Source organism: Rattus rattus, chromosome 8 (assembly GCF_011064425.1).
Source record: "Rattus rattus isolate New Zealand chromosome 8, Rrattus_CSIRO_v1, whole genome shotgun sequence".
Lineage (NCBI taxonomy): Eukaryota > Metazoa > Chordata > Mammalia > Rodentia > Muridae > Rattus > Rattus rattus.
Window position 1 is genome coordinate 111,598,707 of NC_046161.1, and position 15,661 is coordinate 111,614,367.

The following is a 15,661-nucleotide window of genomic DNA, read 5'->3' on the forward strand; positions in this document are numbered from 1 at the left end:
GTGTGTATGTGTGTGTGTGTGTGTGTGTGTGTCTTTGTGTCTGTGTGTTTGTGTCTGTGTTTGTGTGTATGTCTGTGTGTATGTGTATGTGTGTTTTTGTTGTGTGTCTCTGTGTCTGTGTATGTGTGTGTATGTGTGTGTGTGTCTGTGTGTGTGTGTGTATGTGTGTGTGTCTTTGTGTCTGTGGTGTGCCTGTGTGCCTCTGTGTGTGTCTGTGTGTGTGTGTGTGTGTGTCTCTTTGTGTCTGTGGTGTGCCTGTGTGCCTCTGTGTATATGTCTGTGTGCGTGTGTGTGTGTTTGTGTGTGTGTGTATGCGCATACATGCTTGGTTGGTGTGGGTGCCCTTGGGGTCAAAGACATCGGATCCCCTGGAGCTGGAGTTAAGGTGGTTGTGAGCTGTCTGACGTGGATGCTGGAAATCAAAGCCAAGGCCTCTGGAGGAGTAGGGCATACTCCTAACTCCTGAACTGTCTAAAAATACCTAGACAACAATATCTAGATTGATCCAATGACCAAATATTTAACTTTTGCCGAATAGATACACAAAATTAACCTAGGTTTTCTGAAAATACACTTTCGGATGTATCTGGGTTCCTCTGCAAACATCGTCATCCCTTCAGGAAAGAGCCCCGCGCAGGATCTTCACACTCTGTTGTACTCGCCTCTCATGGCCCTGTCTCTTCTGTCTCTGAACTGCTCCCTGCTTAGGATGTGTCCTGGCTTGAGGCAGCAGCTCCATACATAGATTATGGGACATCCATTTATAAGCACAGCAGACATTTCAACAAGCTATGTGCTCAATACGAATGTTAAAAGTAATGGATAAATTTAGTTTTGGATTCAGAATACACTTTCTACCACATTTTAAAAATAAAACCTAATTATAGTGCTTCGAGTTGCTGCTTTATTTTGTTCCCAGGTGGTCTTCTGTGTACACAGCACACCACATTTGGGCATCCACACTAGGGTCCACTTCCTCTCCAGGCAAGCGAGGGAGGCAGCCTGAAGGGGAGGGAGAGCATGCTGCTGTCCTCCTGTGGCCTCCTGGGAAGAGGAGATCAGGGCACTGACAGATCTGTGAGGCTCTGCAGCTCCGCCCATGAGCATCAGACCCCAGGAAGCTTTTCTGTCTGGCTGTTTGTCCTGCACGCATGTGCGTGCCTCTTTTCCTGTTTTACTTTTGAGACTTGACCCCAGTAAAACTTTTACTGACAAAAGAGACCTAAGGAACTTTGGACATTTTCCAAAAACCCATTGAGTCAGGTAGATTTTATGGGGGGGGGAGGCAAGACTATAAAAGAAATAATGATTCGATTGCCTTTTTTTTTGTCCTTTGCTGAGTGTGAGCAACTGTGGGACAAGTTGCTGGCTCCCTCTGGGAAGTCCTCTTGGACTGGACATGCCTGATGCAGCCATATCTTATGAGCTCTCAGAACAACAGTTAATTTGCATTTTAATTTAAAGTGTGGATGTTCAATATGAAGTCGCTCCCTCTTCTGTTTGGCAGAAGGAGTAACTGGTCATCTATCCCTGGCTAATGTGTGCCTCTCTGTTTCCAGTCATTCTTGAGCCTTTTGTTAGCAGAGGTAAGAACAGGTTGGGCTGAGCTGCTCCGTGTCAGGTTTGTGCGAGGGCTGAACTGCTTGTGCACGTGGGGTAAACGTCAGGTTTACCCCCATCTGTGTGTACATGTGTGCTCCTGTGCATGTGAAGGCCAGAGGGCAATGTTGGGTGACCTCTCTGTCGTTCTCCACCTCTCCCTGTGCTCACCTGGTGCTGGGTTCGGCTCTATTCCCCATCCTCGGGATAGTCTCTTTGCAAATGAATCTATCCATGGGAGACCGCCTGTTTCTGTATCCCAAGGTTCCAAGCCCCGTGAGTGCTCGATTGTGTCTGTTGGCATATCGCTAAGGCCCGTGTGACCATTTCTGCTCCTACTGACATGTTCCTGGTCCAGCTTTGGCTAGGAATTGTCTCGGTCTTCCTCCTGTGTCTTTGTTTGGGTTCTGTGGCTGTGAAGAGACAGTGTGGTCTCAGAGAGTTCTTATAAAGAAAACATTTAATGGGGGTGGCATACAGTTTCCAAGGTTTCTGGTGCTGGAGGAGCTGAGAGCTCTACATCTCAATCCACAGGCAGCTTGGCAGGACTGTGTGCCACACTGGGTGTAGCTTGAGCATAGGAGACCTCAAAGCCCGCCTCCACGGTGACACACTTCCTCTAACAAGGCCACACCTGCTCCAACAAGGCCTCCTGATAGTGCCATTCCCCATTGGCCAAGCATTCAGGCACATGAGTCTATGGGGGCCATTCCTATTCAGACCACCTCATCCTCCAAGCTACCATTCTTTCTTTGAACCCCATCATTGTTTTGATACAAGAATCTGAAGCTAACACTTCTATGGTCAATTTATCTAGTGTTGTAGATGGCATCCAGCACCCTCTTCTGGCCTCTGTTGGTACCTCCCGTAGGTGCACACAGAGGCACACACACTAATTTAAAAAAAAAAATGCAGGGGTTGGGGTTTAGCTCAGTGGTAGAGTGCTTGCCTAGGAAGCGCAAGGCCCGGGGTTCGGTTCCCAGCTCCGCAAAAAAAAAAAAAAAAAACCAAAAAAAAAAAAAATGCATTTCTTTAAAAAGAAGTCTCCATTTTTATCTTCGTCATCCTGGTCTTGATGACCTCAGGGCTCTGTAAATGGCACAGAAGGACTTAGGCAGTGTCTCTCCTCTGATCCAGCTTCCTCTTCTTCTGTCAGAGCTCTCTCGACACACAGTTCTGAGGGTCTCACTGTCTGCCTCCACCCAGTGAAGGCAGCCCCTCCCCTCTTCTCATTACCTCTGAACACTTCACTCCAGAGGGCATAGCAACCACCAGCCTCCAAACACCCTCTGGCTTCATCCCTTCTCACACACAGTACGTCCACTATGTGTCTGGACTTTTGCAAGAGGTGACTTCTCCTCTACAGTATCTTCCCACACATGCTGGTAGCTCTAGTCCATCCTTCCAAAGCCAGTGTGGGCACCCCTACTTCTGTACTCCACCCAGACCCCCTCCTGCTGCCTGCTGCCTTACCAGCCTGTCTGTAGCTCTTCCACCCTTCTCTCCGTAGTTGTGGGGGGAAGGGAGGTGTGGTTTGCTTCATGTCCCCAATACCTGGTGGGAAAACTGTAGATGCTAAAAGGGTGAGCAAAGGGTCCAACAATAAAGGAACCCATCTTGTCTTTCTCTTTTGTTCCCATGTGAAACGAACAAGCTACCAGAACCGTGGCGGTTCAGGTGAACAGAAAACGCACATTTTCGATAAGGAAAAGTTTGAGAACTCAGCTTAAAGAACACATCCATTAGCACCTTCCGAGACAGAGGGTGCAGTGTCTTTTAAAATTGCTTCCTTGTGTTTTTGTATTTGGACCAGTGTGTTTAACACCGAATTGTTGTGTTTATGTTATTACTCCACGTTCAGCGGAAACTATTTAAATTACTCACTGGAATTCATCCTAAAACCAGTCTGCCTCATTGTTTACAACCACGCACCATGTAACACTTCAGTGGGTAACAGGCCGCACATACAGCCGTTCCCACAGCCTGGTGACATCATCGTCCTCCCAAGGAGAGTTGCACTAGGAAGTAGTGAGGTTTCCCTGGAGCTCAGACCCTGTGGGCGCCTGGAGCCAGTCACAGAGGTGGTAGAGACGGCTACAAAAAGTTACAAATGAATCAAAACACTTGAGGTATGAAGTGGATGGTCCTGCTTTGGGCCCCTGTGGATTTCCTGACTGGTAATTCTGGTGATTGGTCTCATGGCGGAGTCTCCAGGGCACTTGTGTGGGCAAGCTGCAGTTTTGATCCCAGGTAGACAAAGGGACCCCACCCCAAGCCCAGGCCCCTGCCATCCAAATACTGCATGGCCCTGGGGGCCCACCCTCTAGAAAGCACTGTGGAAAGTGGTTGAACCCTCTTTTCTCTACTGCTGATGGTTTCCAGGGCGTTGTGCTTTGCCGGATGTGTCTCACCTACAGGTGACCTCTGTTCCCTGTTATAAAAAACGTGGAGGAGGAGGGTTTGACCTCCCTGTGCTCTGGGAAAGGAGACTTAAAGAAACGTGATACCGTAGAGTGTTTAATGGGTTTTTTAAAAGATTTGTTTACGTTTATGACTGCTTTGCCTACATGGTTATAGTCACAACACAAAAGGCCACAACGTCGAATCCCCCGAAACTGGAGTCCCAGATTGTATTGAATCACCATGAGTGTGCTGATAATTAAAGCTGGGTCCTCTGCAAAAGCCGCCAGTGCTCTTAACCACCCAGTCTTCTCTCCAGACCCCACCCCCGTAAGGGTATTTTTTTAGGTGTTCTGTAGGGACTGGGGACCTGGCTCAGAGGGTAAAATGCTTGCTGTGTAAGCACAAGGCCCTGAGCCCCCTCATACACATATGGGAACCCATGCCTGTCACTGCAGGGCTGGAACGTGGAGACAGGAGGTTCCTAGGGCTCAGTTGTCATGTAGTGCAGCCAAACAGTGAACGTCCCATCCCGGAAGAGACATCGTGGAGAGCAGTGAAGTGTGACGCCCAGTGTTGACTCCTGGTCTCCACAGGTGCACACACGTATAAGTTAAATAACAAACCAACCACTGTGCAGGTTTCCCTACAGCTCCCTCCTCGAACTTAGATTTCGGGAAGGTATCTGCCGTGAGCAGGACCATTGAGGATGGATAGAACAAGGCTGCCACCAAGCAGCTACTCCTAATGCAGTCTGCAGGCCCCTCCCTCCCACCGATGAATCAGATGTGGCTCTGATTAGGTGGGAGGTCACATTCGATGGCAGTGTATGACACACCAGATGTCTGGAGTGCGCCAGAGCGATGCTTTGAGGTGGGGACCGGTGCCCTCCTCGGTGGGGGAGAGAACGGAGCTCTGCACATCTCTGTTTTGTTTACTGTCATCTGCAGAGTGATGGACAGCTCTGTTCCTCCTGGGAGAGGGAAGGCTTCCTTGTTGCTGCTGCTCAAGGTCAGAGCTATGGTGGCAATCCCACAACAGGGGGATGGTCCTCTAGGGCAAAAACATCTATTTCTATAGCTGCCTTGGGATGCAGGTTTGGACCAGCTCTGTGGTGTGTGAACCAGTCTTCACCTGACAGCTACTGACTGAGACGATATCTCCATGCAGTGCCCACTGTGTTCTTTGTTCCTTGTAGAATGACCATCGGTCTCCTTTCATTACTAAAAAATGCTAATAGGATATAGTGTTTAATGGGAGGAAGGGAAACTATCTCAAATTTACATATCCGTTAAGGAACTCATAGGCATAGTACATCAAGAGACATTACCAAATAACAAAACAAGAGAAGACAGACACTCATTAGAATAGACAAGGTTGCACACATGGCTGGTGAGCCCATGAAAATCTGTTCAGGGTCATTCATCGATTAGAGAAGTCAATTACCCCCATTAGTCATTAGAGACGGGCAAATCAAAATCTTAGCCCAAGACATCTCACGTCCTCTAAGATGACAGTCATTAGGAAAGCGGTTCAGTCATGCTGAGGGTGAGGAGACACTTGGGTCTTCCCAGCAGACCATGGGACAGGTGGAGGGAGACACTGAGCATGTCTGGTACTTTCCCAAGTACAGTTACCAACCATGCAGATCAATGGCTCAAGTCCTATAACTGAGATCTGTGTCCTCAGGGAACTTGAATATAAATGTCCACGAAAGGGTTAACCGTGACAGCCAAAAACGTAGGCATAATTCAATGTCAATCAGCTGCTGAGAGATAATAAAATATCCAGACATTGGGTGTGGTTTGGTGGCAAAAGCCTCAGGGAACATTGTAGACAAGGCAGGAAGAGCATAAGGGAAAAAGGGATGGAGAACCTTGGACTTCTGCCTCCGAACATGGCTTGACACCACAGTTACATACATGAGCTCACACCTGCTGTGGTAACCCGCACCAGAGCTCCACACACGAGAGTTGAAAACTCCAGCAGGGATCAGGGAGAATCTCTACACACCCCATCCCTAACTAAGGAACTGAAGGCAGTTGGTGGTTGTTAAGGGTGGGCTGGCCATTGTAGGTCACCCATCCCGTGCCCCAGTGCATGGCCCCCCAGCCACACACATATGGGCAGCATTAATTGGACTTAGTGAGCTATGAAAAAGAGAGACACGAAGTTGGTCGGCAGGTATGCAGAACTGGAAGGAGGGGGTAGGGATTGGATATATACATGTATAAATTTTTCAAAAATAAAAAGTATTACCTAAGATAACTGATAAATGAGATCTACTAAAAATAAAGTTTAATACCAAAGAGAACTTAATGCAGTTGTGAAGTCTATGCTTTGGTTAGCGATAGACACAGGTACATGTTTGGTTGTGATGACCCCAAGAAATTCCACTTGCCTGGTCACCTCATAGTTGGGCTGACACTGAGATGCTGCACGTGATCCGTAGTAGGACTGAGGAACTGTAGTAGTAGTTGACTATAACCTCTATCCCTGTGGGGGCTACTGGCAGTGCCTAGCAGGTCGCTCAGGATGTTTGGGACCACTCCTGTGGGCTCTCCAATCCCTTTCACTGACCTCCCAGGGGTGCATAAGCTGTCAGACTTCACGTTACTGAGACCATAGCTGGCTGCCTTTCGGTGTGACCAGGGGCTCTTTGGTGGAAGATAATGGTCTTTCATCCAGATTCGAGTCCCCAGCATCTCAGATCTCAGCATCTCAGATCTGCCTGAGGATCCTTATCGACTCCTGTTGACTTGAAAGCTTTTCAAAACTCCGGCTGTCTGGGTCTCCAGGGGTGTGAAACAGGACCATCAGATCCCCAGCAGGGCTGTTGTGAGGATTAATGTTTTAACAGAAGCGATCTTCTCCCCTCTAAGAAGGCATTAATGAAGTGAAAGGTTTTATTCTGCACGGCTGCTTGTTTTTAGTGGTAATTTATGCCTCCGTGTAGTGTCTGAGGCAGAAGTGCTCAGGTTTTCATGACACCCAGGGATACACAAAATCAGCCCCACCCCTCAGAGTTGCTCTGTGGTTTCTCTGGTCAAGGGCTGGTCTCTCTCGAGACAGGTAAGGTGAATCGGTGGGAAATCCATTGTCACGTAAGACTAAGAACGTGAGTTCCGGTTTCCAGAAGCAACATTAAACTCGGATTTGGTGGTCGGTGTGTGTTATCCCAGGGCAGAGGATGTAGAGGCAGGAGGATACCAGTAAGAGAACCTGTCTCAAAAGATACAGTGTCGAGAAGCAACGGAGGACGAAACTGATGTGTTTTAAGAACATATGTATTTAATTTTCAAGGAATGTATGTAATGTATTTTGATCTTATGCACCCATCTGTTCCTGTTAACTCTTCCCAGGTCCACACCAGCATCCCCAACCCTACCTCTAACTTCATATCCTCTTTAAAAATGTTTAATAACCCATCAACTCCGACTAAAATTTTTAACCAATTCCCACTGTGCTGCCCAACTGTTTCTGGATGTGGAGCCATCCACTGAGGTGTGGTTGGTCTACGAGGGATCACAACCTTAAAGAAACCTTCCTCTCCTTTCCATAGAAGCAGGCAACTGCCCATAGCTCTTCAATTAGGAGTAGGAGTCCCACGCCACGCTGGAATGTCACCTGCCCTGATCTTGTGCGGCCACCACAGCTGCTCTTTGTGAGGGTGACAGCTCATCATGTCCAGAAGACATTGGCTCTGGTCCTCCCCGATATCTGATTCTTAAAACCTTTCTTCCGCCTCTTGCAGGATTATCCCTGACCCTTGGGGAGAGAGGTCACTCAGGACTGAGCTCTGGTCTCCATGTGCACATTCAGCACACACATGCATACACACATGCATGCACATGCACACACACAAGCACACGCACATTCACAGTGTGGTCTCCACATGTACATTCAACATACACACAAGCACACACATGCACATATACAGTCTCTGGTTTTATTGTTCTTTTTTAAGAAAAAAGGTTGATTGATTGTATATGAGTGCACTGTGGCTGTCTTCAGACACACCCATCGGATCCCATTACAGATGGTTGTGAGCCACCATATGGTTACTGGGAATTGAACCCAGGACCTCTGGAAGAGCAGTTAGTGCTCTTAACCTCTGAGCCCTCTCTCCAGCCCTTAATGTTCTTCTTTCTATAGGAAGATTTTACAAGGACTGGGCACATGCAGGGGACAGGACCAGATGCTCTGGGCTGACAGCCCCACCGTGACATTTCTCTCTGCCTCACCTTCTCCCCCTCTTTCTGTTGTGCAGTGAGATGAAGCAGAGGCTGGCCGAGGAGAACAGCAAGTGCAGTATCCTCTCAAAGCACCAGAAGTTCGTGGAGCGCTGCTGCATGCGGTGCTGCTCCCCCTTCACCTTCTTGGTCAACGCCAGGCGCCGCTGTGGGGAATGCAAGTTCAGCGTCTGCAAGAGCTGCTGCTCCTACCAGAAGCATGAGAAGCTATGGGTTTGCTGTGTCTGCCAGCAAGCCAGGTGAGTGGACACATATTTGCAGGGCTGGGCTATTGGCACCACTGTTTCCTCCAATACTGATGGACAGATGTGTCCAGAGCACTAAAGCCAGCAAGGATGTCAGGAAGGGGATGAGAGGAGCCATGGGAGAGCACAGAGGTTGTCGGGATGAAAGATATAGCTTTTCCCATACTCCAGCTTCTCCCATGCTCCAGCTTCTCCCATGCTCCAGCTTCTCCAATGCTCCAGCTTCTCCCATGCTCCGCCCACTCCTTTCATTCTTCTCTAAGTGTCTTGTGTTCATAAACACTGCACTGTATTATGAAAACTTGAGTGAATAGGTGGGCTCTTTATAACTTAGATGCCTAAGGACGTGAAAGGACACACAACTATTTGCCTCCACATGTGTTGGCAGCAAGCAGGCCCTAATCAGCTTCCACATTGACCATGAGGACACTGAGCATGGGCTAGCTCTCAGAAGGGTTTGGAGAAAGCCTCACAGAGGGGATGGATGCTGCAGCCGTGTGGATAGAACGGCATGCCTGCTGTTCATCCTGTGGTGTGCTGGGTGTTTAGGAACTGGTGAGTGTGACAGCCAGTGTCTGCTTAAATATCATCATCTTTGAGGTTCACTGTCATTCCCGGTGGCTCTTAGTGATTGATGGTGACCAAAGCAGGCTGGCTGTACCTAAGCCACACTCAGAAAGCCAGCCTCCCTGCCTTGCCCTCCTTCTCCATCTCTCCCCGCTCTGTCATGCTTACTCTCTTTAGTAAGCTAAGTCCTAGCGTTCTCCCAGGAGCTAGTTTATAGGGATAGCGGCTGAGTGGGTGAGCAGAGTCTCCAAGGAAGCAGGCTCTGCATAGCAAAGACCCAAAAAGCTCCATGATGCCAGCCTCTGTGGAAAAGTGGCTTGCTTCTCATCCAGTGTCCAGGCCTGGGTGCCCCAGGTCCTACACACTGCACAGCTGAGACTGTCCCATTTCCACACGGAGGCTTGGTGGACAGGGAGAGGCCTGGGACAAAGGGAGGACCCATAGTAACTGACTGTTGTGAGCATGGCCAGCTATGCCAGAAACATAGGCACAATGTCAGGATGTATTAAAGAACAAATTCAGAGGGCATGGAAGTTTCAACCACAGTGATTTACCAAATATCCCTGCTTTGCCTAATGCCTCCAGCTGAGGGAAACACGGGTGCTTATTCCCAACTTAATTACCCACATCAGCTCTCAGATCATACATTACACACATCAGACTGCAAATCTATCAACTGTCTATGCCTGTCTATCTGTCTATCTGTCCATCTATCCATCTATCATCCATCTATCGATCATGTATATATGTAGCTTACAGAATGGCCGCAAAGGGTTAAAGAGTCAAGAAGCTTCAAAAGGACCGGGGGAACTACTAGGAGTATAAGAGAGTCTGGGGGGAGATGAGAGGGGCAAGTGTATGACAGTCCCTGAGATGAATGAACAGACAGATGGACAATAGGTCCAGACAGGTGAGCAAGAGGACAGGCAGATGGCAGCTGGGGTAGGCTGCAGCCACAGAGGAACAGATGGGTTGAAGCCTGGGACTGTGAAGAGTTCTCCATCTGTGGTCCTTGATGCACAGGCTAAGTGATCAGAAGACAGGCAGCAGGGGTGTCACCGTCTTATTGGTGCCCACCCCTGCAGGGTCCAGGTGAGGGAGTTCGACTCTTTCCTTAGATGCATCCACTGAGTTCTTGGGCCTGGTTGTCCTGATATGACTGTATCATCTCCATGTGCACCTGTGATACACTTCCAAGTCCCTCAGCAGTCAGTGGTGCAGATGGTGTCACCCAGCAGATGGTGCTGGGCACCTGCCTATCCCGGAGTATGACCACCTTCTGCTTCAAACACCGTAGAAGCTGCTTGGAAAATGGAGTCTCTCAGAGCACAGCACAAGCTGGAAACCCACTGTTCTGCATGATACAGAGTAACTTAGGGCAGGGAACAGCCTGGTCTCAACAGTTAGGTTTGGGATGTGTGGTGGTTTGAATATGCTTGACCCATGAAAAGTGGGAGTATTAGGAGGTGTGGCCTTGTTGGAAGAAGTGTGTCACTGTGTAGGTGGACTGTGAGGTCTCTATGCTCAAGCTCCACCCAGTGTGGAAGGAGAGTCTCCTCCTGGCTGCCTTCAGATCAAGATGTAGAACTCTTGACTCCTCCAGCAACATGTCTACATGCATACTGCTATGTTTCCCACCATGATGATAATGGACTGAACCTCTGAAACTGTAAGCCAGCCCCAACTAAATGTTTGCTTTTATTAGAGTTCCCTCAGTCATAGTGTCTCTTCACAGCCATAAAAACCATAAGACAGGATGATAGGTGGGACTGGCCCAGTCTTCTGCTTCTTAGTGGGCACAAGGTTGGACACTGAGAAAGTGCTCATTAGGGTGAAAAGTTGTCACAGCAGTTAGGGGTGATGGCTGCTCTTCTCAAGGACCTGGCTTCAGTTCCCAGTGGAAGGTGCTCAGCATGGTAAATAGCACTCTGCACACACTGGGATGGTGCTCCACCCTGAGGTTGGTGCTCTGCACTGGGGATGGTGCTCCACCCTGGGGTTGGTGCTCTGCACTGGGGATGGTGTTCTGTACTAGGAATGATGCTCCACTCTGAGGTTGGTGCTCTGCACTGGGGATGGTGTTCTGTACTGGGGATTGTGCTCCATCCTGAGGTTGGTGCTCTGTACTGGGGATGGTGCTCCACCCTGAGGTTTGTACTCTGCACTGGGGATGGTGTTCTGCACTGGGGATGGTGCTCCACCCTGGGGTTGGTGCTCCACCCTGAGGTTGGTGCTCTGCACTGGGGATGGTGCTCCACCCTGGGGTTGGTGCTCTGCACTGGGGATGGTGCTCTGCACTGGGGATGGTGCTCCACCCTGAGGTTGATGCTCTGCACTGGGGATGGTGCTCCGCACTGGGGATGGTGCTCCACCCTGAGGTTGGTGCTCTGCACTGGGGATGGTGCTCCACCCTGATGTTGGTACTCTGCACTGGAGATGGTGTTCTGTACTGGGGATGGTGTGCTCCACCCTGAGTTTGGTGCTCTGCACTGGGGATGGTGCCTCACACACACTAAATGCGGCACTCTGCTCTGGAGATACATACTAATGGGAAGCCCAGTGTTGTCCTCAGTACTTGGTGACTCCTGGGATTCTTTTCTATATGTTGAGTCTCTGAGCTTTGCATACATAGGTCTGGATGAGAGGCCTGAGTTAACGGTTCATATGTCATGTGATTCTAGGCGAGTGACTCTATCTTTTAGAGTTTGGAGAAAATAATACTCAGTCAGAATCTGTAACAGAGAAAGGGGGTGGGGGCTATAAACTACTGCAGGGCCTTAGCTGCAGTTACTTGGCACTGTTGATTCTGTTGCTTTTGTTCTGAGGTCTTTAAGTAGATTTTTTTTCCTAATAAAATAGTAAGCCGGTGTGGCTGCCTCTGAGCAGGAAGTAGTTTCCTCCATTTGCCGTCTTCACTTACCTCTGTAAAAATTATATAAATATATATAATATATAATATATATATAATTTCCCAGCCCTGGGGCAGTTAAAGAAACCACCGAGTCAGGGGGCACAGATGGAGACATTTGGTCAGTCGGGTCTCAGATGGGGAGACCTGGGCCCCAGGGACTGGGATGTTAACACCCGAGTCATCACTGAATAACTTCAATTGTGTGCATTAATAACTTCAATCGTGTGCATTGTTTTACATTTCACATCCCCAGGGAGCTGCGCAGTGTGTGCAGGAGACAATAGCTTTGCTGCAAAGAGCTGGGCAGTCATCTGTACCACACTGTGCATCACGTCTTTCTGCTCCCGTAAAATAAGCAGAATCATCCGGCTAAGTTAGTGCCATGTAATGAACTCAGCATGGTAGTGTGCACGCCTGCAATCCCAGCACTTAGGAGCTGGAGACACAGAAGGTGAGGAGAAGAAGTTCAGAAGTTCAAGACCAGGGGCTGGGAGCTGGCCCAGCTGTTAAAGTGCTCACCGTGCAAGTCTCAAGGCATAGCACTGATCTATGCATGGTGGGGCACATCTACAGTGTAGGTATAACCTCAGCGCTGTGGGATGGCAGAAACAAGAGAACCCCTGGGGTTTGCTGGCTAACTAGTCTAGCCAAGTCATAGAACTCCAGGGTTGCTTGGAGACCCTGACTCAGAAAGTCAATCAATCAATCAATCAATCAATCAAGTGAAGAGTGATGAGGAAGACACACATTATCAGCCTCTAGACTCCACATGCATGCATACATATGTGCATGGGTGCACATGCATACACACTCACTCACACAGTCATCCTTAACCACATAGTAAAGTGCAGACCAGACTGGACTGGATTCTATCAGACCCTCTATTATAGCCCCTCACTCACCCAGATGATGAAGTAAACCGTCACAATCCTGTGGGAGCCTGAGTGCTCCCTGTCCCCCAGGGAGCAGCCATTTCAAAATGGTGTTTATATTCATTTATCCCTTTATGCTGTTAGTATAACTGCAGTCATGTTGTGATTTATAAAATCCTTCAGCAAAACACCCAGTTTTTAACCTCTTTGGAAAACTCATATCATGTTCCATCTGTGTCTGTCTGTCTGTCTTTCTATCATCCATCCATCCATCCATCCATCCATCCATCCATCCATCCATCTATCTATATATGTTTTGATCACTTCTCTGTCTCTTACTGTCATTGTCCTGGCTGAATCTGTTCCAGTCTTTCATGTTTATTCCATGTTGACACTTGTGGTTCCTTCACACAGTGTACAGCCCTCACCAGTGTTCCACACGCTCATCACGTGTCCCATCCTCCTTTGCAGGCAGATTGGCACCGTACGGTCAGTTTGGGCAGCAGACTCTGAGCACGCAGGTTATGCTAAAGTTGATGCCTGTTCTCTGGTGCTGATGTGAGGGGTTTTGTTGTACATCTGGAAGGCTGCAGAGTCAGCGTTAGCTGGAATTTCTAAGTGATTGCTGTAGAAAGGACCCTCCTCGCAGCTGACATTAAATATGTAAGAGGGGAAATATCTCTTGTGGTTTTTAGGCAAACAGGTGTTGGAAGCTAGCAGAGAAGAGCTATCTGACTCACTGATGTGGCCCTTGCCTTTCTTTATTGTTTGCTATAATATATATTACACAGCTAACCCTGGCTTCCCTGTTGTAGAGCACACAGAGCCTACCATGCTGAACATGGGCCAAGTGTGTACCAGCAGGAGAACGTTTTCCATCCTCACACTCCGTGGAAGGGTCACTGTGTCACATCCTTGCTGATAATTGATATTAAAGTGTTTTTGCTGACGTATGTGTGTGCTGTGTGTACATACACGTGTGTGCATGTGTTTAGATGCATGTGGGGCACACATGTAGGGGTGTGTATACAGAAGCCACTTGACACCAGGTGTCTTTCTCTACCACTCTCCTCCACCCTATGCACCTAGGCAGTATCTCCGTGTGGACTCCGCTCGGTGACTCAGCTAGTCTGGATAGCCAGCTCGCTCTGGGGATCCCTTCCTCACCTCTCAGGTGCTGACCATCACACAGACACACACACACATGCACATCTGCACACACACACACACACACACACACACAGAGTTTTTATGTAGGCTCCAATTATCAAACTCTGGTCCTCACATTTGCACAGTAAGCACTTTATCTGTGAACCACCTCCCTAGCTATAAAATACACACACACAACACACACACACACACACACACGCTCGCACACAGTCGCACGCACACGCACACACACGTATGCATGCACACATGCGCACACACTCTCATGCACACATGCACATGTGCTTACACACTCTCATGCATACATGCACACAACACATTACATATATCGTATATTATCTATATCATATGTAGCATGTTGATATTAATGTAATGGATGCTATAATATAGTTATATTATAACATATAACATATGTTATGTGTTGCTCGGCTGTCCTGGAATTCACCCTGTAGACCACAATGGCCTCAAACTCAGACCTATGCCAGCCTCTGTCTCCCAAGTGTTGGATTAAAGACGTGAACCACTACCACTTGGCTTAAAATATATTTTTAATTTTTCCAAATCTGATAGATATAAGATTCTTAGTTGCATTTAACTTACAAAGCATAAGTTAAAATTTTATTTGCATTTGTTTTATATATGATATATCGCTAACATTTCTCAGGTATGTATATTTTTTCTTTGATCAGTTATATATTTGTAAACTTCATTTTTTTAAATGGCAAGTAGTGTTCTCTCTACATGACTGATAGCAAGCCCAGCTATGGCCTGTTCTTTTCCTATTTCATATACAGTAATGACTGTGGGCTTCTAAGTTATGGCTCCCTCTGTATTACCTTGTTCAACTCCCTGGCAATGCGTGCTCTGAGAAAGGGACCAGAAGGCTTTCACAGTACCTCTTTCTCCTTGGTCTAGCCCAGGTGTCCGTAGTTGTCCTGTGGTGAAGGCTAGACCAACTCCCATACAAACTTGGATGCAGAGACTGATAATCACAGCCACCGTGATCTCTGTTCATCTCCTGAGCCTCTCTGGACAATGGCGGCTTCATGGCAGTCCAGTGTCCCCAGAGCAGAGAGAGTGGGAGGCATCCTAATGGTGTCTAGGGAGGAGGAGGGGATCTCTTCATTGAACCTGGGGTTCATTCTTCAGCTAGGCTGGCCAGTGAGAAAGCTTCAGGGATCCTCCTGTCTGCGTCCCATGCTAGGATTGGAGATGTGAGCATCACGCCTGGCTCCTCATGGGTGAGCCCCTCATGCTCACACCACAGGCTGGCTGAGCCATCCCCAAGCCCCTGCACTTTATACCTCTAAAAACTGTTGACCGAAATGATAAGAACAATATTAAAATATTTTTAAGATATCATACAATGCAGTAATTACATTGACTACATTTTACTTAAAAACAAATATAAAGTCTACAGTATGTATGAAGTTTGGGAGACCAATACAGAAAGAATACCTGGGCATCAGAATCTTTAACTCATGATCAAATCACATCAACTTGATTTTAATAAGATTCCTGTGTTTTGTTTTGTTTTTTTAATGTCGTAATGTCCTGTCATCAAAATGCATCCTGAAAACGGTGTACAGCTTGCTTGCCAGACACCAGGAGGAGAATAAGTTGTTGTTATAATTGCCTGTTCACTTA

The 15,661-nt window shown here is 48.0% G+C and overlaps 1 protein-coding gene across 1 annotated transcript in view; it reads left to right on the forward strand.

Annotated features, from left to right (window-relative positions):
* Nucleotides 1-15,661, forward strand: part of Myrip (myosin VIIA and Rab interacting protein) — a 133,985-nt gene that overhangs the window by 47,508 nt on the left and 70,816 nt on the right. Inside the window, exon 2 of the mRNA XM_032911163.1 lies at nt 8,270-8,491. Coding sequence (XP_032767054.1) covers nt 8,270-8,491 — 222 coding nt within the window. The remainder of the gene's footprint in view (nt 1-8,269; nt 8,492-15,661) is intronic.